General features: G+C 54.0%; 1 protein-coding gene across 5 annotated transcripts; it reads right to left on the bottom strand.

Annotated features, from left to right (window-relative positions):
- Positions 1–393: 393 nt before the first annotated feature.
- On the bottom strand, positions 394–25,943 carry ADAR (adenosine deaminase RNA specific). 5 transcript variants are annotated; one of them, XM_006264304.4, is made up of 15 exons: positions 25,819–25,943; positions 13,782–15,412; positions 12,101–12,287; positions 11,016–11,173; positions 10,467–10,608; positions 10,086–10,303; positions 9,680–9,836; positions 8,580–8,751; positions 7,798–7,891; positions 5,424–5,552; positions 4,967–5,100; positions 4,036–4,218; positions 3,520–3,632; positions 2,775–2,902; positions 394–2,087 (listed from the first exon to the last, which is right to left on the bottom strand). In XM_006264304.4, exons 2-15 carry the CDS (start codon positions 15,311–15,313, stop codon positions 1,847–1,849), a joined length of 3,588 nt encoding a protein of 1,195 aa, XP_006264366.1. In that variant the 5' UTR covers positions 15,314–15,412; positions 25,819–25,943; the 3' UTR covers positions 394–1,846. The 5 variants fall into 5 exon arrangements, with proteins under 5 accessions (XP_006264366.1, XP_014458886.1, XP_014458887.1 ...); XM_014603400.3 differs by having other exon boundaries at positions 13,782–15,208; positions 25,819–25,942; XM_014603401.3 differs by lacking the exon at positions 25,819–25,943 and adding an exon at positions 19,658–19,747 and having other exon boundaries at positions 13,782–15,208.
- Positions 25,944–27,593: the final 1,650 nt, after the last annotated feature.

The following is a 27,593-nucleotide window of genomic DNA, read 5'->3' as shown; positions in this document are numbered from 1 at the left end:
CGCAATTGGAAACAAGCCTGGGTGGACCCCAGGGAGGCCTGGCCCTACAGTACTGTGGAGCTGCAGCAGGCCTCTGCCTAGCCTAGCCCTGCCCCTGGGCATCGTAGCACACCCTGCACCCAGCTCTGAGTGGGCAAGGCACATGCATCACCAGTCCTATGAGCCAGGAGCCCTGGCCAAGCCTGCTGCGCACGGCTGCCCAGCTCCATGCTGGTTTTGCTGTGGCCATTTCAGGGTTGCTTCCCCACACACCCAACACCCCCATGCGTGACAGCAGAGACCAAGGCTTGGATGCCTTGGAGCTGCCAAGGCCAGGCTGGCATGTAGCTGGAGGCCTGGCTGCTGGAACCCTGCTCCCACCCCACCAGACAGAAGGGGACCTGCAGGCCAAGCCAACTAACAAGACCGAAAAGGTTTATTTCTGTGGAATGTGGCGGCCCTCACCAGCCAGGCGCTCACAAGCAACGTACAAAAAAAACTGAGGGTGAGGCAGCCTCCTAGGGGGCTTATGTATGGAGCCTCTCTCTCACCCCAGGCTCAGCACAGTGCGAGGAAAGCCAGCCCTGGGGCAAGGGGCAGCTGGTGGTGGTGGTGGGGTATGCAAGAGCTGCTCCCAAAGGACAGGTGCTTGTTCACTCTTCAGCACCAAAACTAGGATGGGCAACAGCTGGGAGCAGGGAGGAAGAACCAGAAACGTCCAAATGGAGCAGACAGGCCTGGCTTTGTGCCCCTCCTTCCTGGGACAGCTGAGGAGCCTGGTCTGGCACCAGAGTTCCCTGTCCTGTCACAGCAGGGAGGGGCTGGTTGGGAGGTGACCAGGGTGCTGGTGCCTGGCAGAGGTGGCAGCACATGCAGGCAGCCTCAGTCTGTCCCCGAGTGGCTGTAGCCACAGCCTCCAGTGTCCCAACACGGCCTGTTGGTGCCCCTGGGCTACCACCCGCTCCATGAAAGGGCCCACAGGGGCATCCGAGGCTTATACACAGCCCTGAACCTCTTATACACAGCCCTGAACCTCGCTGGCTTCTCGGTCTTTTTTTCTTTCTTTTTTTTTTTTTTTTTTAAAAACAGGGAAGCATAAAAGCAGAGAGGATGTGGCCCAGCTTAACTAAAACCACGCGCACAACGGCTGACGGGAAAGGGCCGGTCTCCAAGCCCCCGGCACCAGCTCCAGTGAGAGGAAGCTGCTCCGGCATCCGCAGAGCCAGCCAGAGGGGATGCCTGGGGCAGGGGAGGCACCACCAGGCTGACAGAGACAAAACCTGTCCCTTGGCAGCCAAGGGGAGCCCCCCACCTGCCTGCCCTACAAAGGAAAGGAGATTAGAACTGCCACTGGCAGGACCTCCACCTGCAACTAATCTGAGCCACCCCTGGGGTCACTGCAGGTCCTGACAACAGGTGCAGAGGTTAAGCAGCAGCTGCCAGGGCAGAGCGCCTCCTCTTCCACCCACCCCACCCCAGCCTGTGCAGCTAGCAGGCCTACGGGGAATGAAGTGCCCCAGAGTCCTGCCAACTGCCCCAGGACCCAGCATGCGAACTGCCAGGAATGCTGCCAGGGCAGGGGTGGGAGCTGGATGAGGCTCCTGCTAGAATGATGGAGACAATGAGTGACGAGGCGAGAACCACATGCCCCCTCACGCACATGGACTCTCACACCAGTGCCTGCGCCAAGGCCATGCTGAGCGTCCATCTGGAGAAGGAATCAGAACGGGCGCAGCAAGGCAAGGCCCTCCCCGCTGAGCCGTGCCAGGCTGAGCAGAGGGGGCATGGGGATGGCCATGGCCCCCTCAACATTCCTGGCTCCCGTCACAAAATGAGAAGGGAAGGAGCAGGCGGCTGCAGGGCAGCGCTACGCCTCGCTGAGGGAGAAGCTATCTTCCTCCTTGGGCTTGCGGATCCAGCTGCCATAGCCCATCTCCTCCAGTGCCTGAAAGAAGCGCTGCTTCGCACCCTGGTAGGCCGAGGCTGCCTCCTTGGCGTCCGAGTACAGCGTGAAAGCCTGCAGGTCCTGGCGGCTCCTCATGGCACAAAGCTGCTGGAACAGGTTGAACATGCGCCGCTTGGACACGCGGGACACCTCCAGCTTTGGTCTGGGAGGAGGGAACATGGGTGAGAAACACAGCCCCTGGAGGAAGCAGCTACTTGGGCCTCAAGCAGGAGCCAGCATGTTGGAATTACCCTCCAGCTGGAGCAGGGGCTGCATGACTCATGAAGGAGATGCCAGGACAGCCCAGGAGTCCCCATTCCCCACCACACCAAGTCAGTGGAGGCCTTCTGCTATAGGCAAGTTATATTCTGCCAAGCTCCCAACACAAGGCCCCCTTGCTGGTACCTGAAGTAGTTGCAAAAGGCAGCCACGCTTCCTAGGAAAAGTCCTCCTGCAAGTTTCTCCCCATAGCACTTCTGCTTGAGGGGATGGGGGGGCCAGAGCAATGACCTGGGGGGGCTCTACCATGAGCAGCAGCTCCAGTCACGCAGGCCTGGCTGGAGTCTGTGGCGCTGACGTGAGGTTGGAGGGTTCTGGCTGCTGAGGCTGGAAACACAACTTGGGGACTGAGAAGTCACCAAAAGGCCTGCTGCACAGGGCACTGGCAAAGCCTGGATGACGGGGACAGACTGCCTCAGAGGCTGCAAGCAGCAGCCTGGCCCCAGGTCTGAGTGGGGCAAATTGCCTATTTATCCCAGCTGGGGATTCTCCTCTCTTGTGGCCTCCTGTGCCTCAGGACACTGCAGAGGGAGAAAGCAACTCCCAGCCAGTCAGGAGCAGCTCCTCTTACCCATCCACTTTGCCCTTGGTCCCATCCAGGACTTCCACCTCGCTGTGATCAGCCAGACACCAATTCACACTGGACTCCTTGGTCTTGCCCGTCTGCCTGGCGGAGTCGTACACGCTGACTCTCCCCACCTGGGCAGCCGGAGAGAGAGACAGGAGAGAGCTCAGGGCGGCTTCAGCCGGGGGTACAGGCATGGCTGGGTGGGCACACTCCAGATGGGACGTGAGGTGCCTTGTGGCTCAAAGGGCCCAGCCCAGCTTGCATTCCCACTGCCCCCAAGCACAGTGCTTCTCGTGCTTTTCTTTGGGCTGTGCTGTGCTCAGCCTGCTCCTAGCTCCCTCCCCTTCCCTGCCTTGGGGTAGGTGGGTCACTGCTGCCTGCTCAGAATTGTGGGACCGCAGACTGTACAGGAGACGCTCAGCCCTCCCAGGTGCCACGGGAATGGGGAGGGAAATGGCACTATCAGGCAATGAAGCAACTGCTGGCACCTGACCAGGCACAGCACCAGGGAAAGGCTGAGGCAACACAGAAGCACCAACAGCCTCTCTGCCCAGCCCCTGCCACTGCTTCAGAATGGCTCCAGAAGGGAGTTTAAATGTTCCTCTACGCTGGTCAGCACCAGGCTTGCTGGCTGCGCAGCCAACACACTTTGGAGCCTCCCAGAAGCGACACCTGTGTGGGGCACCTCGGCAGACACCCAGGCCTGGGCACAACAGCATGGACAGAAACGCGGCTAAGTACAGGGTACCTCAGGGTGTTCCACATGGTACGGCGCTGGGAGGCCTGCCTCAATCGTGCTCCCGTCTCGTGTCAGGCGGCAGCAGATTGCACGTGTCAAGTGCCCCTGGCTGTACAGGTAACCTGGGGAGAAAGCCAGGCAGGTGTCAGGGTGCAGGATGGCTGCGCTGTGAACGGGCAGGTGGGAACCTGAAGAGGGCAGCACTCTGCTTGAGACGGGGCAGTGATTTCCTCCATACCAAGAGCTCCCTCAGACATGAAAGGACTGGGGTTACCTACTGCACCTTCACAGATGCATCACTCCCACTCCCCCTACACACCTCGCAGGAAAAGCCCTCTGTTCTCACTGGTTAGGACTCCACGAGCCCCATCTGCATCTGAACTGCATGGCTCTGCAGGGGCTGACACGCTAGCCCTGTGGCTCCCACAGCCCCAGCCCCAAGTCCCTTTCCATCCCTGCAGAGAGGATCCAATCCACTCCCCAAGCCTGCCAGCACAGCCCCCAGTGTGGCTGTGGGTCTTGTACCAAGTGTGACGGAGCGGAGGTAGACAGGCTGCATGAAGTGCGAAAGCAGCGCCCCTTGCAGACCCAGCACATTCCAACGCAGGATTTTGTCGCTGCAGGACATGGTGCGCAGCCGCTCCCCGTGCTGGATCCCGTCCCACGTCGGCACGATGTCGCTTGAACCCACAGGGATGGTGCCTTCCCCTGGGAAAGCGAAACGGAGCTAGTGGGCAGAGTTGGGCATGCCACTGGTTCAAACTCCCCTCCCTGCTGGGCATAGGCCTCAAGCTCAGGGTGAGTGACCCGCAGGCCCCTCAAAGCATGCATTATCTGCATAGATCAAAGGAGAGCCCTGATCTCCTGAGCCCTGTCCCTGGACTCCCACACGGAGGAGAGCAGGAACTGGGGACAGATGGGACGCAGGTGATTTTTCACATGGCTGAAGCAGAATTGAATTACTCTTAGAAAGGAGGTCAGAGCCATGGGAACCAGGCCAGGAGGCAGGCAGAGCTCTGGAACAGCAGCCTTGCTCTTTACCCTCTGGTGTCTCCCAGGCCCTTCCATGCCACCCTCAGGCTCCAGAAGGTGCCAGCATGAATGGGCAGTGGGCAGGCCAGACAACGCTGCCTCCTAGGTCTAGCCATGAGGGCACTCAAGCTCGTGGGGAAACCCACCACTAGATACCACCCTGCCAGCTCCCCTTGGATGTGGATCCCTGCCCCTGTAGCCTGCTGCACCGGAGCTCTGACACAGGGAGAAAATGCTGGAGCTCACACCCTGATCCCTTCCTAGAGGGGTCAGCAGGAACCCCCCAGCCTATGTGAACAAAATGTTTTACCATGGAGGTCTGGCCCCTCTCATAAGAGCTGCGTCATGCAGCTGGGTCTGGAGTGACTGACACATACTGGCGATAAAGCCAGACAAAGCTGCTCACGAGGCCTGCAAGACTCACCATTCTCCACCTTGGTGCGCAGTTTGCCTTGCTTGGGGTTCTCAAAGAGCGGTTGATGCTGGCTCTTGCCCACCGTGCTTGCCTGGTCACTGCAGGACTTGTCGAAGAGGGCCCCGTCTCCGCAGGGTGCAGTGCTAGGAGATAAGCCCGTGTCTGAGTCAGCACAAATCTGCCAAAGGCTCCAGAAGTATCGATGCAGAGCTGCCCCGACTCGCACGGCATGTCTGCATTGCAGCTCTCCCTCATGTGAGGAGAATGCTCCATGAGCTTCCTCTGCCATGGGCCTCCCCTCTTTCAAAATGACCCACACCTTGGAACACAAATGCTTTAGCTAACAGTGTGGGGGTGGGCAGCACAGAGCCCGGGAGGAAGGCAAGTATAGGGCATGGCTGTGATCTTGTGGCTGGGGTGGAGCAGGGACTGAGCAGAGCCTGGCAGCAGCCTGGCCCATACAGACCTGACGTAGAGGTGAAAGGTAATATTATCCTTTATTTTGAGTCTGTTGTCTCCTGCTGGTTCAAATATACTCTGCTCTGTGGAGGAGGGATAGGAGGGATTGTACTTCATCAGCTCACTGTAAAGAAACCTGGAATAAGAAAAAAGGGTTAGGGAGCAGTCTCTCTCTTGAGATTAAACACCCTTTTCCCCCCCTGCACATGCCCACAAACAACAGCCTTCCATGTTCCATCACTGTTGACAGTGAAGATGAGCTTCCAGGAACCACAAGATACAGTGAGCTGGTGCTCAACACACCTGGCACAGATGGAAGGGACTGAGGAGAATGCACTGGGCACGAGAGGGGTTAGACACTGGTGAGGGACCAAAAACAAGGCCTGCTCGTTATTTTCTCACGCTGATGTGACCCTCAACTGACAGCAACTTCACGAGGGTCCTGACCCCACCACTAGTGAGGGACTGGAGCAAGTGTGTTCTGTGGTTTCAGTCCACTTCCCAGTAGAATGGTGCATGCGACTCCCCACTCCAAAGTGATGCCTCCATCCTAGCAGCCTCACCAGAGTGCTCCTGGGCTGAGCAGGTAGCCAGGGAGAATGCCCGTTGGATTCAGTGGAGCAGGACACTGACAGGGGGGGCAGTGTTCATTATCTGCTGCCTGTGTGCACAGGCTCTGCGGGTGAAGAACACTCCAAGGTTGTCAGCCCAGCCCCTCTGGTCAGCAGCGGGCTCAGGTGAGACCGCACAGATTCAAAGATTCTCCTGACAGAGTCTGCCGAGAGTTCTTCCATGCTGTATGAGCCACGGCCAAGTGCATCTTTAACTCCCCCTCTTACTCTCATGTTTAATGAAACGTGCCATGCCAGAGATGACAGGACAGCCTGGCAGTCGCAGCTCCAGGGATTAACGGGAAGGACAAATCAATAAGGAAGTTGAAGAACACAAGCATGTATTGGGCTGATAGCACAGCTTCCAGGGGACCTGCTCCCCTCTCACCTGAGGCTGCAGAATCACTGGCACAGCGTGTGGCAGACAGGCCAGCACGCAGCAGCCGGGTTTCTCCTTGGGGGTGGCAGGGGACATGGATAAGAGTGGCCCAGATTTACGAGCACCTGTCCCTTTATTAGAGACGAGGCTGAATGGTCAAGAGAGTGCCGCTGGGAGCAAGAAGCCCCTCCCAGTTGTCTGGGCTGGGTCCAGAACCTCAGCAAGCAGCCACCACAGGTTCACCTAGGCCATGGCTAGGCCTGGGGTAGGGTGGCCATGCTTAAGACCACAGGGGAGCTGTAAGTACAAGCACACCATGGCCCCATGCTCCACCCCACCTCCCAGGGAAGCCACCTTTAGCTGTGCCCCTGAGAGGGGGTTCTGTCAGCCAAGCCCTGCCCAGAATGACACTGGAATGTACACTGTCCAAGTCTGTGGATGATACTAAATCGTGGGGAGGATGTGAACACTCCAGAGGGTAGGGAATGATTGCAGGCAGACCTGGACAAGTTGGATAAGTGGGCAGAACACAATCGGATGCAATACAACAAGGACAAATGCAGAGTGTTGCACCTAGGGCATAAAATATCCAGCACACCTACTGGCTGGGGAGTGACCCTCTCAGCAGCACAGGAGCAGAAACAGATCTCGGTGTCATAGTGGACTCCAAGATGAACATGAGCCATCAGTGTGACGAAATCATCAGCAAAGCTAACTGTATTTCATCATGCATCAGCAGATGCATGACAAATAGAACCAAAGAGGTGATACTTCTCCTCTACATGGCATTGGTCAGACCGCAGTTGGAGTACTGTGTCCAGTTCTGGGCGCCGTACTTTAAGAAGGATGTGGATAACCTGGAGAGGGTCCAGAGGAGGGCCACTCGTATGGTTAAGGGTTTACAGGCCAAGCCCTATGAGGAGAGACTAAGGAACCTGGACCTTTTCAGCCTCTGCAAGAGAAGGATGAGGGGTGATCATGTGGCCACCTACAAATTAATTAGGGGGGCGCAGCAAGGAATGGGAGAGGCTCTGTTTGCCAGGGTGCCTCTTGGGGTAACAAGGAGCAAGGTCACAAAGTGACAGAGCAGATTTAGGTTAGATATCAGGAAAAACTTCTTCATGGTAAGGGCAGCCAAAACTTGGAATGGGCTTCCAAGGGAAGCGTTGCTCTCCCCTACCTTGGAGGGTCTTCAAGAGAAGGCTAGATAAGTATCTGGCTGGGGTCATCTGACCCCAGCACTCTTTCCTGCCCAGGGCAGGGAGTTGAGCTTGATGATCTGTTGAGGTCCCTTCTGACCCTAGCATCTATGAATCTATGGAGCTTGTCTTTCACAGCCCCCCCACCCCATAAGCCCCCAGGCAGGAAGCACAGGGCCCCTTGCCCCTCACCTTACAAAACCTCTCCGGGAGATGATTTCTGCATGGCAGTCATTCACCGTCTCTCCCTTCAGGCTCAGCTCCTCACCCTTCACACACCGGTTACCTGGAGAGCAAAGGAGAGCAGGAGGTCTGATAATACCAGCTCATGCATGCTGAGGAAGGTAGCTCTGCCCCTCCAGGCTCCTGGGTAGTGCCAGTCTGGTTATTCTGACCCTCCCCACCCAAAGTGGGGCAGGATATGTCCCGAGTCCCCGCCTCCCTGGGAACAGCAGGCATCGCTGTCTGCACAGGGGCATGCCAGTCTCTTTCAGCCCAGGGCACTGCTCGTCCTGCTGGACATGGGGAGGGGAGCATGAAGTGGGGTTTCAATGAGGATGGAGCTGGACTGTTCTCAGTGGTGACAGATGACACCACAAGGAGCAAGGGGCTCAAGTTGCAGCAAGGGAAGTTGAGGTTGGATATTAGGAAAAATTCTCCCACTAGGAGGATGGTGAAGCACTGGAACTGGTTACCCAGAGAGCTGGTGGAATCTCTATCCTTGGAGGTTTTTAAGGCCCAGCTTGACAAAGCCCTGGCTGGGATCATGTAGTTGGGGATGGTCCTGCTTTGAGCAGGGGGTTAGACGAGATGTGACCTCCTGAGGTCCCTTCCCACCCTCATTGTCTATGATTTTATGAATGCATGAGGTGATGCCCAGGCTGGTGTGGGGCAGTGCAAAACCAAAGGATAAAAAGCCACAGAGCTTGCTCCATTCTCCACTTTTGACATTGGGGCCTGGAGGGGGCTCGTACCCGTGCCAATGCTGACAACAACTCCCAGGTCCTCTCCTCCTCGCCGCATGATGATGGCAGCCAGAATCTTGCGCCCCAGCAGGCTGTGCTGGATGCGTGCAGTGAGGGCATTGAAGCGTTGGTGGCTCAGCATCGCGATCTGGTCATGCAAGGTACTGCCACTCATGGGGAGCTGGGGGAACACAATGCAGGCATTGCTAAGAGACCACAATTGGGGAAACGAGCTGCCTACATAGGGGCTCAGGAAGAGGGTGAGTCTGGAATGCAAGTGATTCAGGGCAGGGAGAAGCTGAGACTGCAAACAGCAGCAGTAAGAGCAGGCGATTGTACAGCGAGGTGTAACTCCTGGGAAGGCTGACACTAAGTGACTGTCATCCATTTGCTGATTGGGGGACCCTGCCCCACCTGTCGCGGTCGGGTACCCTGGCAGCAAGGAGACAATTCTGGGCTGGGGCACAGTCTCCCCAGGGAACATACAGAAACCCTCAGAATGCTCAAACCCAGCCAGCATGCACTGATCCACCCCTGATCACAGGAGCAACCAGCAGGACTTCTCTCACAGAGGAGTGCACCCAGAGGTTTGTTCCAGGGGATGCCTGGCTCCTCTGTGTCACTCTGAATGACACATCAACCCCATCTGCTTTGAATACTCAAGACCCAGCTGCCACACTCAGCCCTGCAGCAGAGAACTGGCACGGAGAAGAATCACAGCACTCAGAGCTCACTTCAGAATAAAGCTGAATAGGGACAGCAATTCAGGGGGGCTGGTTCAGGGGATGCTGCACAATCTGCCCGTGCCAGGAGCCTGACAGAGCAGGAACTGGAGCTGAGGCAGGAGCCTGGGCATGCTCTAGCCCTGAGCTTCGGTTGCTGGGGGATCGGGGTACAAGGCTAGCCCAGACCAAACCCAGATGCTGGCAGGGGGTACATATACACACACATACCTTGAGGAACATCTCTTGCCCAGGCCTGCAAAGGCTCAGAGCACCAGCCGTGAGCAGGATCACAAACCCAGCTTCGTACTACCACCAAAGAGCTCTGCCCACTGTGGTGCAGCCCCAGGACAAAGGCAGGCCTAGGTTCTGGGGAGGGAAAGTTACCTCTGTGGTGTTCAGTCCTTCGGTGCGCTCGGCCTTCTCCGTCTCCCCAATCAGGACTCGGAGGGCTGCGTCGGCTGCCTCCTGCTTGCCCTGCTTCTTGCTGTGTGCTGTGACGGCAGGGAACCAGCGGCCCCCCACTTTTGCTTGGTAGATGAACCTAAAGAAGCAGCAGTGCATCACCAATGGAGCTCCCTGCTGCACACTTTCACCCTCAAGGCACAAGCATCTTTATGCTGAGTGGACATGAGGTCCAAGAAGGGGCAACATGGAGTGGTGACAGGAGCAAGCTCTCTTAGGTCACCAGGACTTTGCAGTACCTGCTCCTGCTTCTGGTAACACAGATAACTGTGTTACCAGAAGCAACTTGACAATGGCAACTTCACATGGGATAGACACGGTTACTTACTTTGGGTCATGGGGAGGCCCAGACTGGTCAATCATCTTGAACTCTGCTGCGAAGCCATTGGAGCGGGCATACTCTAGCAGGCCACTGATGGGATTGGCATTGAGGTATTTGATCAGCTCCCCGATGCCCTTCGCCTTTGCGGCCTTGGACTCATCTGGTGTTGGATGCTGGATGCCAGACGCATTTGAGAACTGATTGCTCTGGGGTTCTACAGAGGGCTGGAGGACGGGGAGACAAGAGGAGCCTGTGAGATGTTCAGGAGTACATACCACATCTGACCCAGCGCCAACCCTGGCTCTGACCAGCTGCCTCCAGTGATGGAAGAAAGCAGAAAGGCTACAGGAAAGAACCAGCAGGTGAGACAGAAAAGCTGCTCTCTACCTTTTCAGGGATGAGGTGCGGCACAGACTCTCCACTGAGGATCTTCACAGCAACCTCGGCTGCCATCTGCTTTGTTCCCTTCTTGCTGTTGCCTACCACAGCAGGGAAAACCTGGTCACCCATTTTCACACAATACTTGAACCTGGCAGGATGTTACAGCACATAAAGAGAGTTAACCCAACAAACTTCACTGTGTTATTTACCCCCCTCGCAGTTCAGGTGGGCCTGGGAATGTACAGGGAGCATTTCTGAGCTACCAGAAGGGCTGCAAGCACCCCGAAAACACTGGAACAGCAGAGAGCTCGGATCAGTGTTCCTGGGTTGGCAGGGCCAGAAGAAATATGTGCAGCTTTTCAAGAGGAAGGATCATTCCTCCACCCTTCTTATGGGGCCTGAGGTGCTGAGGGGTCCACGTCCATGCACACTGGACAACAGGAGTTACCAGGGAAAGGACCTGGATATAGGAGGACCTTGGGCCAGCCCCACTGACTGAAGGGAATGAAGGGGAGGAATCCCTCTTCCCACCCGCCTGACAAGGAAGCACTGTACTTGGGGTCATGGGGTGGGCCTTCCTGTGACAGCAGCTGGAATTCAATGACGCTCCCCGACTTCTGCCCATACTCCATCAACACACTGATGGGGTTCTTGCCAGGAAGCAGGTTTAGTTGCACTGCTGCAGACGGAGACTCCAGTTCTGGGGGCGGGGGCTACAGGGAGACAGCAGAGACAAAGAGACTACAGAGGCCACCTAGGCTGAGATGTCACTACCAGATATCACTGTGGGCCCTGCCCACCAGTCTGAAGAGCTTGGGGCCCTTCTCTGAGCCCCTGTGCGCAGCGGTATCAGGTATCAACCCCCACAGGAGGCCTAGGCACAGCCAGACAGGGGCATGTGGAAGACACAGACAGTTCCTTCACATCACATTTCCCTCTGGGAACAGGCACACCTGTGGTCCCAGCACCCCTTCCCCATAGCTAGCAGAAATGTGCCATCTCCGGTGTCGCCTGTGCCCCTGCAGGTCACCAAGCGGAAAGACTCCACAGCAACAAGACCAGCTCTTCAGGCAAAGGTATCAGAATGCAAGGGAGCTGGACTGCTGCTTGGTGGAGACAGAGGAGGGGCTGGTTTTAAGAAGCAAAAGGATCTGCTGAGGGCATTCCAAGGACCACCAAGGACCAGTGACAGGAAGAGAATAGGGATGGAGCGTGTGGGCACCACATGACCTGCCACTTGCCTGGCAGAGGGCTGTGCAGTAGTGACTGGCACATAAGGCAGTTACAGGGAGATATGCTATGATGCAGCAAGTGTGCACTGGAAGTATGGAAATTGCTTATGTGCATGATCTTACCCCAGTGCAAGTGCGAGGGGCAGCTCCCCACACAATGAAGTAGGGCCAGGCTTGTAAAGTACAACCCCACTCCAGGTCTGATTGCGAGGGCAATATGGGGGAAAGGCAGAAATCTCTGCCTCATCTTATCACTAAAATTGCTGGCCAATGGCAGGGTCAGCACAGCTGAGAGTTGCAATGACAAGGCACCAACTCATCTGCATTTTACACCCATATCTGTTGCTCTAAGCTCCTTGGGGCACTGGCTACAGGCCAAGCCCATCCCAGGAATGGCACAAGACTCACCAACTCTGCTTCCGAACTGTCTGGAGCTAACATCTCGTTACCCCCACCAACATCCTCCTTGTTGTTCTCTGCCTCGTGCAGCAGCACCTTCATGGCATTAGCAGCTGCTTCCTGCTTGGCTAGCTTCTTGCTACCTGCTTCTGCTGCTGGGAACCGACGTCCATTAATCACGACTTGGAACTTGAATCTTGGTAGGAAAGAACAGGACAAGTGCATGAATGGCCATCCCGTGGCCAGCATGCTCCTCGTGTCCCAAGCCCCTTGGAATTCAAGTAGGAATCACCACGAGCTCTTGAGGCATGGAAGTGAACGTAAGCCTTGGCCTGCAGAATGGCCACATGTGCCCAAACTGCTGTCTAGCCCTGAAGGCTAGCCCTGACACTGCAGAGTAGCCAGCCCTGGTCCTCAAGCACCAGCTACTGCCTTACTGGCTGTTCTCACTGCGTGAAGCAGAGGGTGATGAAAGGTTGCATGGCTCTTGATGCAGCCTGTCTCCACCAAGTCATTGCATCTGCCTGGGGAGCTGGGAGCTGCCAGCCAAGGTTGTGCATGGCACCCTGGAAAGGTGTTGCCTCACTTGGACCTTGTCTCTCCAGCAGATGCACTCACTTCTCTCCCAGGGACTCCACTTCAGATCCCAGTGACCTCCAGGGTTGGCAGAGGAAGGATCCTCTGAAAGGCCATGGGTCAGACTAGGTCTTGGGAGGGCCCTTGGGGCTAGAAATCCATTCTGACCCTTGTCTGCAGGAGCTTGGATCATGCCTTTGTGAAGTAGGGCAATTTTCCTGTCTGTCAGGTCTACTGACATGGCCCATCACAGCACTCTGCACAGCTGCGCTGGGGCTCAGGTGTGGCTGAGACCTGAGGGTAAATGCATCCAACAGACTGGCTATAAAAAGCCATTGGAAAAACCTCCTGCTCCCATGAGCCTGCAAGTGCCAGGTTGCGTCTGCGCTTGCGTGGGCAGCATGAGCTCCGAGTTGCTACACTGATGAGCCACGAGCCACAGAGCTCCCAACCCTGGGCCTCAACAGTGCAAATGTCCTGGGATAAGAAAGCCTGAGGCACAAAGCTGCTTGGGATCCTAGAAGGCAATTTCATTCTGCAGGCTGCATGGGATTTCCTGCTCCCGGCAGGAACAGCAGCTTCTACCTGCCCCCTCCACAACAGCTTGCTCTCCAGAAGTTAACACCCCACCTTGATTTCCTTTCACTGAGGTCCTCCTGCTGGCATCTCTAAAAGCCAGTGGAAGCTGCCCCTGGCTGAGCTATGTCCTGTGGTGTCACAGCTGTTTCTAACTCCGCTTCCCGGTGAATGATGCCCTGCACACTCCACTGCAACCTCCACCCCCCCCAAGGCTGCTCCTTTCCTTGCTTCTTTAGATAGTGCAGCATCTGCAGCTGGGCAAAATACAAGGCAGGGCAGTGCTGCGCACACCCATTTTGCTGTGCTGTCGGCTGTAAGGTTGTAAACAGCAGCCTGTCCCCACAGTCAGGCACTGCTAGCTAAGCTATGCACCCAAGCCCTTGGGGACTGAGTTCCCTGTCAAGACGTTACACTGGTTCTTGCTGAAGTACAAGTAAGATACGCTAGCCCCCTTACAGTTTAGGACAAGACCATTGAGCAGGAAGTTAGTTGAGCTTAGATTTTTTAAACAAAAGAAATCTGCCGTCTTTCTTACCGTGGCTCATGAGAGGGTCCGCTCTGCTCCAGAAGGGCAAACTCACAGTGCTGGTAGGTGTACTGGGTGTACTCAATAAGGCCACTCACAGGGTTCTTCTCCTGACAGGCAACCAGCTTTTCAAAGGGCGTGCACTGGAAGGCAGCATCAAACTGGGCAGCATAGCTGGGGGAAATGGGAGATTCCATGATGCACCTTGACTCGTTGGCCTGCTTGTGGATGGCATTCAGGTCATCTGGAATGTCATCTGTGGCCCACCTCCCATTTTCAGAGTTGTCATAGTTCATGACCCTCTGGTATTTGGGCTTCTTGCCAGACAAGCCCAGATCAGGAGCCTTGGCATTGCTCTCTTTCATTGGCTCTGCTACTTGCTGTCCATTTTTTACATTCTCCCTTTCTTCTGTCTGTACTGCTGGGGGAGCCACCACACTCTCCTGCGGATCAGACCCTTCACAGGATGCTGCTAGTACTGCTGGGAGAGCCACCACACTCTCTGGCAGATCAGGTACTTCACAGGCTGCTGCTAACTCTGGCTGGGGGACAGGAGGTGCCACTTCTAATACCTCACTGGCTTTCATCTTATTTTGCATCCGCTCACGTTTCTTGGGAGTAAGGGACCACCTGGGGGGGTTTGCATTCTCCTTGCGGACATCGCCTCTTTTCTCCAGGTCGTTGAGAGAGGCATTAACATCCTTGGCCTTCCCCAACCCGATGTTCTTGGCAATGTTGAGTGGCGTGGACTGTGGAACAGTAAACAAGTAGTTGCAGATTTTCTCCTTGGTTTCAGCCATGATGGGAGAGTCTGCGCTGTCCTGCGAGCACCCTGCGGAACCTTTTTCCTCTTTGCTCTCCAAGGACGGACCTCTGGGAAGAGTCCTCCTGAACACAACGTTGCCTTTACTCACTGTCCTGGATGGCCCTGGTCTATCTGCGATCCTCCACAGTGGGGGCGTCTCTTCTCCTTTGTACAGTTTGCCTTGTTCAAGAAGCTTGTACAAGGTACGATTGATGTCTTTCTTCTGAAGATGAAGTTTACGAGAGAGATCATGCACCGTACACGATGTCCCCTCCTTGAGCTGACCTAAAACTGTCAAAACTTCTTGCTCCAGGTCTTGTACGCACATCCCCTGAAAGCTCACGCTGAGGGGGTCAAGCTCTCTGCTTGGCTTTGGGTAGACATGACGACGACTGGGGTAATAAACCGGTGCACTGTGCTCATGCCAACTACTATAAAAGGATCTAGGTCTCCCAGCCGTGCCCCAGTTATTGTGCCCTCTCCCTCTAGGAAATGATGCAGCTGCTCGTGGACTCCTGAAGCGTTGCTCTACTTGTGACCTCTGTTCCTGAAATGGATAGAGTGGAGCCTCAGGAAGCTGGCCTTTTAGGAACTGTATCTGCTGCTGTTGGAATCTGCTCTGATTGCTTCCCTGCGAGACAAGAGGATTGTTAAAAGATGCTGGACTAGGGTGGCAGGAGTTATGTTTTGTGGGTGTCTGATATGAGCCTCTGCCTTGGCCAACACCTCTGTTCATAGCGCGCTGCTGGAACGCAAGTGGGAATCTGAGTTTGTGCACACCAGGAGAGGGGCAGCTGTGTTTCACGCTCCACTCTCACAGCTGCTGCCCAGAGGCCTGCCAAAAGGAAAAAACAGGAGCTCAGCACTCAATGCCACACCCCAGGGAGCCCCAGATTCCCTGCAACATACATACACACACCCTGATCACACTACTCATGAAAGCCAGATCAGTGCAGCTGCAGAACAGGTATCTGCTCAGACCAAAGCAGAGCACTGGGCTTGAAGAACAAAGAGGAACAGCCTCATTAGGAAAATCTCACCCTGGGGCTTTCTAGGCCGAATTATGCCAACAGCACAAACCTGATAGTGTGGCCTTTGTGCAGTTCCTTCCATGCAAGGACTCAAGGCACTTCTGAAACATTACTGAGTGCCTCCTCGCAAAACCCTGGGAGCTGGCAGGAATAATCCTCCCATCTCTCAAATGGGGAAACTGAGGCACGTAGAGGGAAAACAGCAGAGCTGGGGAGGGAATGGACTCCCAATCCTCCCTTTATACTGTGTGACCAAACAGCCACTTCTGTCCTTCCGTGACATTTTAGAGACATAAGATCAAAGGAACCAGATTTCAGAGGTTTGGCAATGGGATGTGGAACCTTCCTGGACTGCAGTTCAAATCCAGCTCAGACGAATAACAAGCTCACCACTGTCAGTCACTGCACTGGGACTTGGCCTGACCCGTCAGTCCCTGACAAACATAGCCACCTACTATTCCCTGGGACACTCATCCTACATGAGTGATGACAAGAGAAGAACTTGAAATGACAAGAGAGACAGACAAAGACTTTCTTGTAAGAGTGACAAAACAGGCAAATCACTAAACTTCTTAAAGCAGCAGGTATAGGGATGTAACGGATGCTTTGCACCTAAATGCAGGGAGCCATCCACTGAGGGAAGTGGGGGCAGTGGTGTTCATGTCCCTCTGCTTCCAAAGGACAAAAGGCGTAAAACTATGGAGAGACATGGAGGAGACTGAAGTGCTGAAGAATAAGAACGCACGCTTCTACCACATGCTGCCAACTGTCAGCCTGAATATGCAGAATCAAGGAGGTTCTGAGGCGTTTTACATTTCACTTGCATTGAACTTGATTAACGGTCTCCGACTGTCCTCAGCTACAGCCAAGGTGACTAATTTTTCTCATCCAAGCACATCTGATCCCAAGTGACATGCCCAGGGTTCTCTGTGCGGAAGGCAGACATGCTACAATTCCTCCCTGTCCCCTCAGGGAACCAGGACATGCAAGCCTGCCCAGCTGGCCAATTTTTCAAAGAATGCCTGCAGGCCAGGCATCACCCAGTGGGCGAAGAAAGGGCAAGGAAGTCACTCTTACCTTGCACATGTCCATCCTGATGAGCATAACTCATTTCATTAACTGGAAGGCAAAGAGGAACTCTCATTCCACACAAACTAGTTGCTCTCCCTTTTGGCAGACACGAGGCTGCTGGGAGGAGGGGCCAGCCGGGAGCAGGAAGGCCAGCAGCCCGCAGCCCACCCTGGAGCTCTAGCACAGCACAGTCACTACCTTACAGCACCTCAGTGCTTTTCACACAACAGGAACAACCTCCTGGATGCCTACTTGCTCCGCCAGAGCTGAGTTCTGCTAGGACGCCAGCTGCTAAAATGGTTGCAAGTTAAGTTTCAGTTTCATTTTCTCTGACCTCACTGGTTCTCCTTCTGCCTAGTCTCCAGTTTCACAGGGGGCGGAACAGGACGGCTCTGTCCTGCAGTAGCCGCTGGGCTGGATCCCAGCATGCACGCCCCCTCCTGCAGCCCACTCTGCTTGTAGTAGCCTGCATTTAAACAACATTTATAGCTATGTCCCTCACAGTGCACTCGTCAGCTGCTGAGAGGTACTGCTGCCCCTTGGGACTGTGGCCGGTCCAGGAAGAAGGGATAACAAGGAGGGCCAAGAGCAGGGATTTCTCCAACAAACGGGAGGGACAGAGACTCCAGAAGGCATTTCTGGTGGCAAAGCCTGCTTTGCCCAGAGTTAATTCCATACACCCCTTTCTTTCTTCCACTCCAAGTACACTTATGCCTGTGCTTCTGGACCACGGTACAAAACTGACTAAAGTCTGGCTGGAAAATTAAGTGCCACTGGGGAAACAACACCCCACAATGAAGCCCAGGAATTCCTAATGCCGAGCCCAAGTGCTGAGGCCTTGCCCAAGCTGTTTTCTCCAAGCCTGCTTCCCCATCAGCACAAAGGGGCTCACAGCTCCTGACCTGATGAGACAGCTGAGAGATTTGTTACCCATAGTCAGGAAAGTGCTTTGAAGAGGAAAAGCACTGGAGGGGTGCAGAACTGTGTCTGCAGTTTCTAAGTGCACGTCAAAGCAGGTCAGTGCAGTGTGGGCAGAATAGAAACCAGACAGTAATTCTCCTCCATCGTACCAGTATCACATAACCCGCTCACCCCTCAGCGTGGAAATAAGATGTGCTGAGCACAACTAACTTATACCTCCCTCTAGGCGGTCAAAAGTTTCCCTCCTGTAATTCTACCCGAGATGGCACAATTCAAGCCACTGCAGGCTGCTTTTCTGTTAAGGCTGAATAAGAATGAATCCCAGTACTACTTTAGAGTGCAATTCCTGGGTCCCAGGAATGGGGATACCACACCAGCTCTCACAGGTCTCATCTATAACAGGGATGTGGCACCAGCTGAAGGTGGCATTTAAATCCAGCTGGTTAAACCAGGGTATGCCCTTTAGGTGGACAAACTCAACTGATTTGAGCAAGCACTGCACTAGGTTCAGCTTCCAGGGGTAAGTTATAAGGCCCTTAACTTGGTTTCACCTTAAGGTGTGAGCTATGAAAATGGTGATTAGCGTTAGTGCTACTTGAGTTTGGAGCAGTTGCACCCTGCATCCAGAAACCTCCTCTGACTGTCCCCCCACCTGCACAACTGTGACTTGCATCCATTCTGCACAGAGATAAGTAGTGCACTTGACACTAGACTCTGCAAAGCAGAAACTTAGTCTAAGGAACTTGAAATCTGAGATTAAAACAGCTTGCTTGGGGCCATGACCTAGCCAATGGAGGAAAACTGAAGTAAGTGTGGGGGTAAATGAAATGTTCATTCCATTACTCACCTTTGGCGTTTTTTTCCCCTTGCTTCCACCCCCCCACTTCCCTGCTTTACCTTTTGTCTTTCTAATTTCTACCTATTTCCATTCTCACCAGCATCCTGCCACACTTTTAACTTCACTCACTCCTTAGAGTCTCAAAACAGCAGAGACTCCCTATGCCTGAAGGGTGACTGCACCTGAAAGCTCGCTAAGAACTCCCCCCCCCCCCCCAACTACTCAGTTGGTCTAATAAAAGATATCACATGTATTCAACGAACCTTGCCTGCCTATGTTCATTCTCAGAGGTTTTGCAGCACCAAGTACACAGAAGCTGTAGGAAACCTGCTGGACAAACAGCCTACTTGAGCACGGACGCATTGTAAAGGAGGGGGAAGATGAGCAGCAGCAGCTTTCCAGCAGAAAAGGAAGTTACTAGTGAGGACATTAGCTCTGGGGGAAATCCAGAGAACAGATCAGCCCCACCTGCTTTCAGCTCCATCCAGGGATTTTCTCACTGTACCAGCCGCAAAGGGCAGCTATTCCTGCCTGAGCCCAGCAGGGCACTAACAATTTCAGGAAACCCCCGGGAAGCAGTACTGCCCTAGAGGCACGGGACAAGGGCGGCAGGGAGCTTTGGGATCCATTTTCAGTTCTGCTGCCGATTTGCTGCATGACCCTCAGTGACTCTGTCCCTTTCCCCCGGCCTCTGTTTTCCCCACCAAGCCCATGCCTGGTTCTGCCTGCAGACGGGCACACAGGGGTGTAATGCCCAGAGCCCAGCACAGAGGCTCTCCCCCGAGCTGGAGCCCCTGGGCACCGCAAAGGCAAACGTGCGTTTTGGGTCACCGGCTCCTGCGCCGTTTGCTTCCTACAACCCCCTCGGTCTGTGGCGAGGCGAGGACGAAGCTTTTCTTCCACCCCAGCGCCTGTTCCCTCGTCCCGCCGAGCCGAGGGGCGGGCAGGACGGGTGAAGCCGGCCTGCCCGGGATCCCGACAAGCAGCAGGCCCTGAACCCGCCCCGGGAGCCTGGGCAGACGCGCAGCATGAAATTTCAACCCGGCCGCAGCCCGCGGGGAAGGCAGCCTTGGGCCCGGCCCTGCTCGAGTGGACACTAGGCCGCGGCGGGAAGCTGCAGCTCCCAGGCCTCCAGGAGCTGCGAGAGCTCCGGAGCAGCGAGCCGGAAAGGCCGCCCCGGCAAGGCCGGCACCCACTACCCCCTCCCCGCTCCCCTTACCCGCGTGGCCACCACCGCCGCCGGAGCCGCTTCTATTGTGCGGGCCGCGGCCAGGGGCGATGACGTGCTACGCGAGCGACTCCCCCGCACGTGACGGCGGTCACGTGGGAAGACGCGTCCGCCATCTTGAGTGAGGGCAAGGCGGCTCCTCGCCGAGGCTCGCTAAGAGGTAGCGGACCCAGCCCGCACCGGCCCCGCTTCGGGTAACGCGGCAGGTTGCGGGGCTGCGCTTCCCGCGGCGCTTGGAAACCGGCCCGGGGGACCCCTGCCTGGGGCTCCGTGCATGCGGGGGTGACGGGGCAGGTCCCCCCCCAGGAGCTGTGGCCACCCGGGCAGTGGCAGTGCAGGTCCCGGCAGACAAGGTCCGTGGATAGATGGGATCTCTTTCATCAGACCAACTCAGTCGTTGGAAAACCCTTTTCTGTGCATGTTCTGGGCACAACCGCCCTTCTTTGGGCACTGAGGAACTTGCCTGAAAACGTGCAAAGAACAATTGTTTCCAGCTACTTGGTCTGATAAAAGAGATCACATCTACCCACAGGCCGGCCTGCCTCTGTCCTTAGACCAGCATGGCCACAACCAGCATCCGGTGCGGTGCTTGCTGCGGGCCTGAGGCTGTGTGCATCTGGCAGGGCCACGCTTTGCCATGAGATAAAATGCTCCCCTTCAAATCGAATCAGCGCCTGGTTTTAACTCGACAGGCCAGTCCCTGGAGCTGATGGCAATTGAATTGACGGAGCCAGCATTCATTTAGGGAGGTCCGCAGCGCAGAGAGAGAGAGAGAGAGAGAGTGTGTGTGTGTGTGTGTAGCAGCGAGGGAGAGTATTGGTACATTTTCCCCCTGGGACTTCACAGGTACAGAACAAAAGGCTCTCGCCCAAGAGCAGTGGGATATCTGTCCGTGGGCCTGTACTATTTAACATTTTCATCAATGATGTAGACATTGGTGTCAGAAGCAGACTGGCCAAGTTCGCCGATGACACCAAACTCTGGGGTAAAGCGTCCACACCTAAGGACAGGAGGGTGATCCAGGCAGACCTTGACAGGCTCAGGAAATGGGCGGACAAGAAACTGATGGTGTTTAACACTGAAAAATGCAAGGTTCTCCACCTTGGGAAGAAAAACCTGCAGCATCCTTATTGGTTTGGCAGTGCTACGTTGGCTACCACTACGGACGGAAGGGTCTTGAGGGTCATGACTGACCACAAGATGAACATGAGCCTTCAATGTGATGCTGTGGCTAGTAAAGCGAGCATAATGCTGGCCTGCATCCATAGATGCTTCTCAAGCAAATCACAGGACATAATTCTCCCCTTGTACTCAGCCTTGGTGAGGCTGCAGCTGGAGTACTGCGTCCAGTTTTGGGCTCCATAATTTTAAAAGGACGTGTAGAAGTTTGAGAGAGTGCAGAGGAGAGCCACACGCATGACCAAAGGTCAGGAAAACAGACCTTATGATGAGAGGCTGAGAGCTGTGGGACTCTTCAGCCCAGAAAAGCACAGGCTCAGGGGTGATCTGGTGGCTACCTATAAGTTTATCAGGGGTGCTCACCAGGATCTGGGGGAACGTCTGTTCACCAGAGCACCCCAAGGGATGACAAGGTCAAACAGTCACAAACTCCTCCGTGACTGTTTCAGGCTGGACATAAGGAAGAACTTATTTACTGTTTGAGCCCCCATGGTTTGGAATAGACTGCCGCCGGAGGTGGGTCAAACACCTACTTTGAACACCTCCAAGAGACATTTGAACGTTTATCTTGCTGGGATCCTGTGACCCCTGCTGACTTCCTCCCCCTGGGGCAGGGGGCTGGACTCGATCTTTCAAGGTCCCTTCCAGCCCTACTGTCTATGAATCTATGTTTACAAGTGAGATTTCTTCTGCTGCTGTTTGAGGCCCTCGTTCCTAATCCTACCCCCTGCAGCTGTAGAGAGAAGCAATCTCCACCCTCTCTGGCTAAAAACAGATGTGATGTTTATCCCAGATCTGTTTTTCCCTGCTCTTGACCAGCATCACAACAGGCTGGGGACAGTCCTTGATACCAGCATTTTTCAACCTGCGGGTCATGACCCAACAGTGGGTTGCAAGAATATATGAAAAGGTTGCAAACAAACTTTAAAAAAGGATTCTCTTTTTAAGGAGAAAAACCATGGGAAACAGTGGCTTCTTCCATGCAGGCTGGCAGAGCCCCAACCTGCGAGGGGCTGCTTGGAGCCCCCCTGGCCTACACAATGGGGGGCCGGGCCTGGGGGCACTGGGTCAGGACTGGCCACCAATGTTTACAAATGGATCATAGTATAAAAAAGGTTGAGAACCGCTAGTCTATACATACAGCTTGAATGGCAATGAACTCCTTGAAATATCCCAAGATATATTTTTTCCTGGGACAACAGGGGCTATCTGTAGGATCCCAGAATAAAGGTTTTGTCCTGAGAGAAATCTTGTTTTAGCCTTTGTAATAATCACCCTTCAGGTACCCAAAGATGGTACTCAAATAACCTAGTCTTTTCTTCCCCAAACTACATAACCCTACGTCTTTCAGACTTTCTTCAAAAGTTTTGCTTCCCAAGCCTCTAATAATTTTTTATCACTCTCCACCAGACTCTTTCCAGTCTGTCCAAATCTTTCTTGAAGCACAGGGTCCTGAATAGGACACAGTACTTCAGGTGAGGCCTCACAAGTCCTATGGACTTGAGGAAAAAGACCCCTTGCTTTTCCTGCCAAACATTATGCTTGCTTCCTGGGATGCAGGTTGTAGCTGTATTGGTCTACAGGCAAAAGGAATCAGAACTCGTGCTAGTGATATCTTTTATTAGACCAACTAGATATTTGCAAAAAAAGTCTTTATTTGCAAGCTTTGGGGTGCACACACCCTTCTTCAGGCACTGGAGAATGCAAAGATTGTACAATTTCTCCTAGGTGGAAATGTAAATTCGTATTTTGCAGGATAGCTGAAGGTGTTGTAAGATCTCCTGGTTGGAACAGTTCACATTTTGTGCAAATTAGGCTCAGAGAGAAGGTAGAACAGTCTTCTTACCTCAGAGCTGTCTGGTGGCAAAGAGGATGTAGAATTATGTTTCTATGTAATGCTTGCTTCCTGGCATCTGATAACCCTAGGTAACCTCTCTATATTTTACCACCTTCATTTTCTCACCAGATCAACATTCCCCCTTTCCCCCAACCCCATCTACCCGTCTCATGCCTATTGTCTCCTGTGGCCTCTGATCCTCACTGCCATGCATTTGCATTTTCACAGACCTGTATATTAGCTTCTATCCCATCCAGGCAAACATAAAATACCAGCAGACTCCCTATGCCTGAAGAAGGGTGTTTGTACCCAAAACTTGCAGAGAACAATTTTTCCAACTATTTAGTTGGTCTAATAAAAGATACCACATTTACCCAAAGAACCTTGTCTATGCTTGCTTCCTGACACTTTCCACATCCAGACTGGGTGTTTCTTCCATTCATTTCAGAGCCAAACAACTTCATGGACAGCCAAGTGTTTCCACTGCTTGGAAACTATCTAAGCAAGACAATGCAACAGGCAACACCCTTCTTGGTGGCTAGTGATCAGCTAGAAACATGCTGCCCAGAGAATGTTGTCTGGTTACTGCCAAATCAGTAAGTCTCCTTTCTATATGTCTCCATCTCAAGAATAATTATCTCTAAAAGTCTCCTGCTACGTTGTTCAAACTACATACAACCACAGCACAGTGCATCACAGACAGCTGCCATTTCAGCAGCTGGCATGCTTCTTTTCCCCCACTTACCCCAGAATTTAAGTTGAGCCCTTACAGTTGTGTCTAGTAGGATACAGAACAAATCTATTCCCAGTAGCTATTCTCTGGCCATCTCACAGCACTTGAAGTTTCTGCAATTCTAGAATTCATGGGAGAGTTTTTAATGTTACCAAGAGATTCCACATCCTCCCTTTCAGCAGAAACAGGAACAGTGGAGAAATGGATATAGATTGGACTTCTGATCAGAGAATAGGAAAATGTGTTTGGTGGAAAACATCCTCAATTAAACATGAGATTCTGTACTCAGGCGGACAGCAGCGATGGAGAAAGTGAAGAGCTGTGGACAGGAAAAGGAACACTGGCAAGACAGCACAAACCAGCGACAGCAGGAAACACTGAACTCTAGAAATGAAAACCATACGTGGAATTTGTAAGCTTCAACTCGAGAGAACAGCAAAGCAGTCAATTGCATTGATAGGAAGAACAAATAGTGTGAACAATGAGGGAAACCCGTGTGAAGGATTTCTCTAAGAAAACAATTGTTTTGTTGATTTTTACTTTCAGTCTAGCCCATCAGAGGATGGAAAAGGTAGAGAATGCTTCTGTTTAGTTAAATGATTTAAACCAGTAATTAACATGATGATAAGAGTTTCCCTTATGTGCCTCCACTTCCTTTCTTGTAAGACGGCTAGAAGAAGGAAGTAGGAATACTTACACTCCACTTAGAACATATTAAATTACATGTGTTGTTGTAGCTATAGCTTATTTCCAGTGACATTCCTAGGAAAGGTAGGAGGACAAGCAACACAATGCAGCTGAAGCCACAGATTTGGGGAGACAGCCTGCTTCAGGATCAGCAGCACACACAAATGCAAACAGAGGTAACATGCATTTTTACAGCATTAAATTACTGATCACTTAGGAGCAGGGAAGAGAACTGGCCACTTCTGGGGTGGAAGCAGATGACAGCATCCAAGCCTGCCTGCACACAGCAGCCCCTGGCTTGTCCCTTCATCCTCCTAAATGGGATTCCCGGACTTCCAAATCGAGCAGCTGTTCCCACAACAGCAAGGTGCCCCACAGGCATTGCCAGGCAATGGCACGAGGGCAGCTTGGCTTGCAGTGCCTGGCTGCACCACCAGCCCATGCATGAGGTACCTTCCAGTCCTATTTTTCCTAGGATCCTATATATATGTATGAGAGTGTATACCCTTTATATATGCATGCGTGCACATGGGAGTCAAGGATTTTTCTTAATGATCTCTTTTATTGGGCCAGCTGTATAGTTTGAAGAGACGTTACTCCCCACCCCCAAAAAGAGTCAGATCCTTTTATCAGAACTAAATGCTTCTATCAGCCTGAAATACATTTAGCCTGCTAGCCTTTGTGGGAAGGGGCCTTTTTTCTGATAGGTCCATAAAGTACGCACTCGCCTATAATTCCATAAAAATGGCAGAAATGAAATGATGGCTCATAATTAGCTTCAAGTCTCATTTATACTTATCTTATTTAAAAAAAAGCAAAAACACCCCAAACACCCCAAACAGTTTTCTTAAACGTATGAATCAAAAAAGTTGCATTACAAAGCTAGCCATCCTTTCAAAGGAAAGATCTTTACAGTCCCAACTGCCTTTGGAAGCTCCTCAGTAAGCCCAAGCTATTAGTGTCACTTACTTAAGGACAGGAGATAAGCAGCCTTGTAAAAATAAATAAATAAATTAAAAAAACAACTTACAACACAATTAATTAATCTATTGTGAAGCCAGCCCTAGCCCAGCTTAGGGAAGTGTATGAACAGCATCTTTTGCAACACAAACATTGCTCTTTTGGGCTTCTTGTCATGAAAGGAGGCTCAAGACTATGGTCCCTGCTCCAGCTGGTGTCAGGAGAAGCCAGGCAGGATGAGCAAAGCTCCTTCCTGGCTCAGGACAGTGGCTCTCTCAGGCACCTGGGCCTGCTTCGTCCCACTCCACAGGCCAACCAAGCTGCAACTGCAGCCCAAATGCAACCAAGCCAGAGCAGGGGACAGCATAAAGCCCTGCGGCAGGGAAGGGCTCTCCAAGGGGAGACAAGCTTCTGATGCCTTCAGAGTGTAAATGATGCTTTGTCCAGGACTGGATTATGTGACCTCCGCAGCTCTGGTTATGACGGTGGAGGCGCCTCGCCTCGAACTCGCGTTAGCCACGTAGCCCTGCCTTCCCTACCCGCCACTGCACACGCGCCAAACCAGCTACCACGTTGCGCAAGCGCAACGAAAGATGCCACCCCTTCACACTGCGCATGCGCCACAACGGCCGGGAGCTTCCGCACTACGCATGCGCTATCCGCCGCGCTCCGGCTCGTGTGTTCCCCCCCCACAGTCGTCCCCCCCCACCTTCCCCGCTGCCCTGCCCCGCCCCGCCCGCTCACTCACTCACTCACCGCTCCGCGTGTCTCGTCCCGGAGCAGCGCGACTGGCAGCGACCGCCGGCCCTCGAGACCCGCGCCCTCCCTTTCCCGCTCCGAGACCCCACACGCCTCAGCGCCCCGGCTTCCTGGCGCGGGGTGATGACGTAAGCAGGGCGACTGCAGCCGAGGGGAGTGTCATGTGACTCTCCTTTCCCACGGAATGGCGCCCCACGTGACCCGGACTTCATTCTTCCTCGCACGTGGGGCTCCCGCTCTTTCTCGGCGAGGCCTCCCCGTCGGGGCCCCGGGCAGCCCCTCCGACCCCTGCCCCGCCTCACTGCTGCAATTGCCCCCAGCCCGGCTGGGCCTTAACCCTCTCTGCCCCCAGGGTCGCGCCTCCCTGACCCAGAACCTGCCCAGCTCTGGCTCGGGCCTGGGAGAAATTGAGGCTCTTCCACCAGGGAGAGTCCCGGGATCCCCCTCCCCAGTCTCGGAAGGGAGCGATGAACCGGACGGAGACCCTGCAAGACCGGGTGCATGCAGGGGTCAGCAAGAGCTGTCACCTCTGATGGGATAAACAGGTGTGGGGTAGACATGCCTCTGGGCTCAGGGTTTAAACTGCTCAGCAGGGTTCGAGCAGGTGATGGCAGAGCTCCTCTGCAGTCTTCAAACATCAGTAGAAACCAGTTGCAGGGGGGAGGGTGGGGAGCTTCCTGCGGGCAGACTGCTCCTGTGGCTATCCACCGCCTAATTCCTGGCACTGACACCCCTGGTACAGGCTGCTGATGGAGAGGAGACTGGAGTGAAGCTTGTTGAGAGCTGACAGGGCAGTTCACACCTTGTTACACTTCTGCGTATAAAGGGCAAGCCCCTCGGTTGCTGTGAAGCAGGGGGTGCCAGGCACTTCATTCCACGCTGGCTGCAAATCAGTCTAAAGGATGAGTTGCCTCCAGATGAGCCTGTAGGCTGTGGAGTGGCCTGTGCTGTCAAATACACAGGTTATTTGTTCAAGTAATTAGGCAATGGGCTTCACTTCGGTGTACATGACCTACAAATGCCAGGCACAGGCAGATCCTCCGTCACCTGACATTGTGGGTGTCATGCCACAGACTGGGAATAAACTGTGCTCTTCGTATAACAGTCCTTTAATCCCTTAGCACCTGGGCGGGAATCCAGGGACAGGATGTGATGGCAACAGCCAGGCACTTTGCAGGACAGCATGTACCCCTGTACCTGGCCATGATCCTTCCACTCGCTGCCTCCTCTGCAGGTCTGAGTCCTCACACAACATGCATACTTTGGGTCTTGGGTGTGTCCCTAAACTGTATGTCCCTAGCAGTGGGGGAAAGTGGTGCCGGGTCATGTCCTGCCTTACTGCTGCGTGCACAAAGCAGTATGAATAGACATGAAAGGGCACCTCTGGAAGGGAGGTTAAGGCCCCGCTCCAGCCTCTCTGGGCTAGTGGGCCTGCACAGTGACCAGACAGGTAAAGGGCAAATGCAGTATTTTTGCTGGCAGCTAACAGAGATCCGACCTCCAATCAGCCCATTGAGGTGCTGGTTTGGGATCCCAGATGTAGCTGGCCCAGATGCATCAGTGCTGCCAGCAGCCTGCAGGGCATAGAGAGCTCTCAACTCAGACTGGCTTTGGTAGTGGTCCCGGGTGTGTGGGCTATAGTTACTAGCAGCAAAGAATTTCTGAAGGATGGCAGCTGGCAGGGGAGGGTTGTCCTCAGCTCCAGGGGCCCTGGCTTCCCATTCTGCTCTGCAGCATGGCTCAGAAGAGCATGGCTTTGGTGCAGTTCTTAG

The sequence above is a fragment of the Alligator mississippiensis genome, chromosome 15, assembly GCF_030867095.1.
Source record: "Alligator mississippiensis isolate rAllMis1 chromosome 15, rAllMis1, whole genome shotgun sequence".
NCBI lineage: Eukaryota > Metazoa > Chordata > Crocodylia > Alligatoridae > Alligator > Alligator mississippiensis.
Note: the sequence above shows the minus strand (reverse complement) of the source record. Positions and strands in the feature narration are given on the sequence as shown.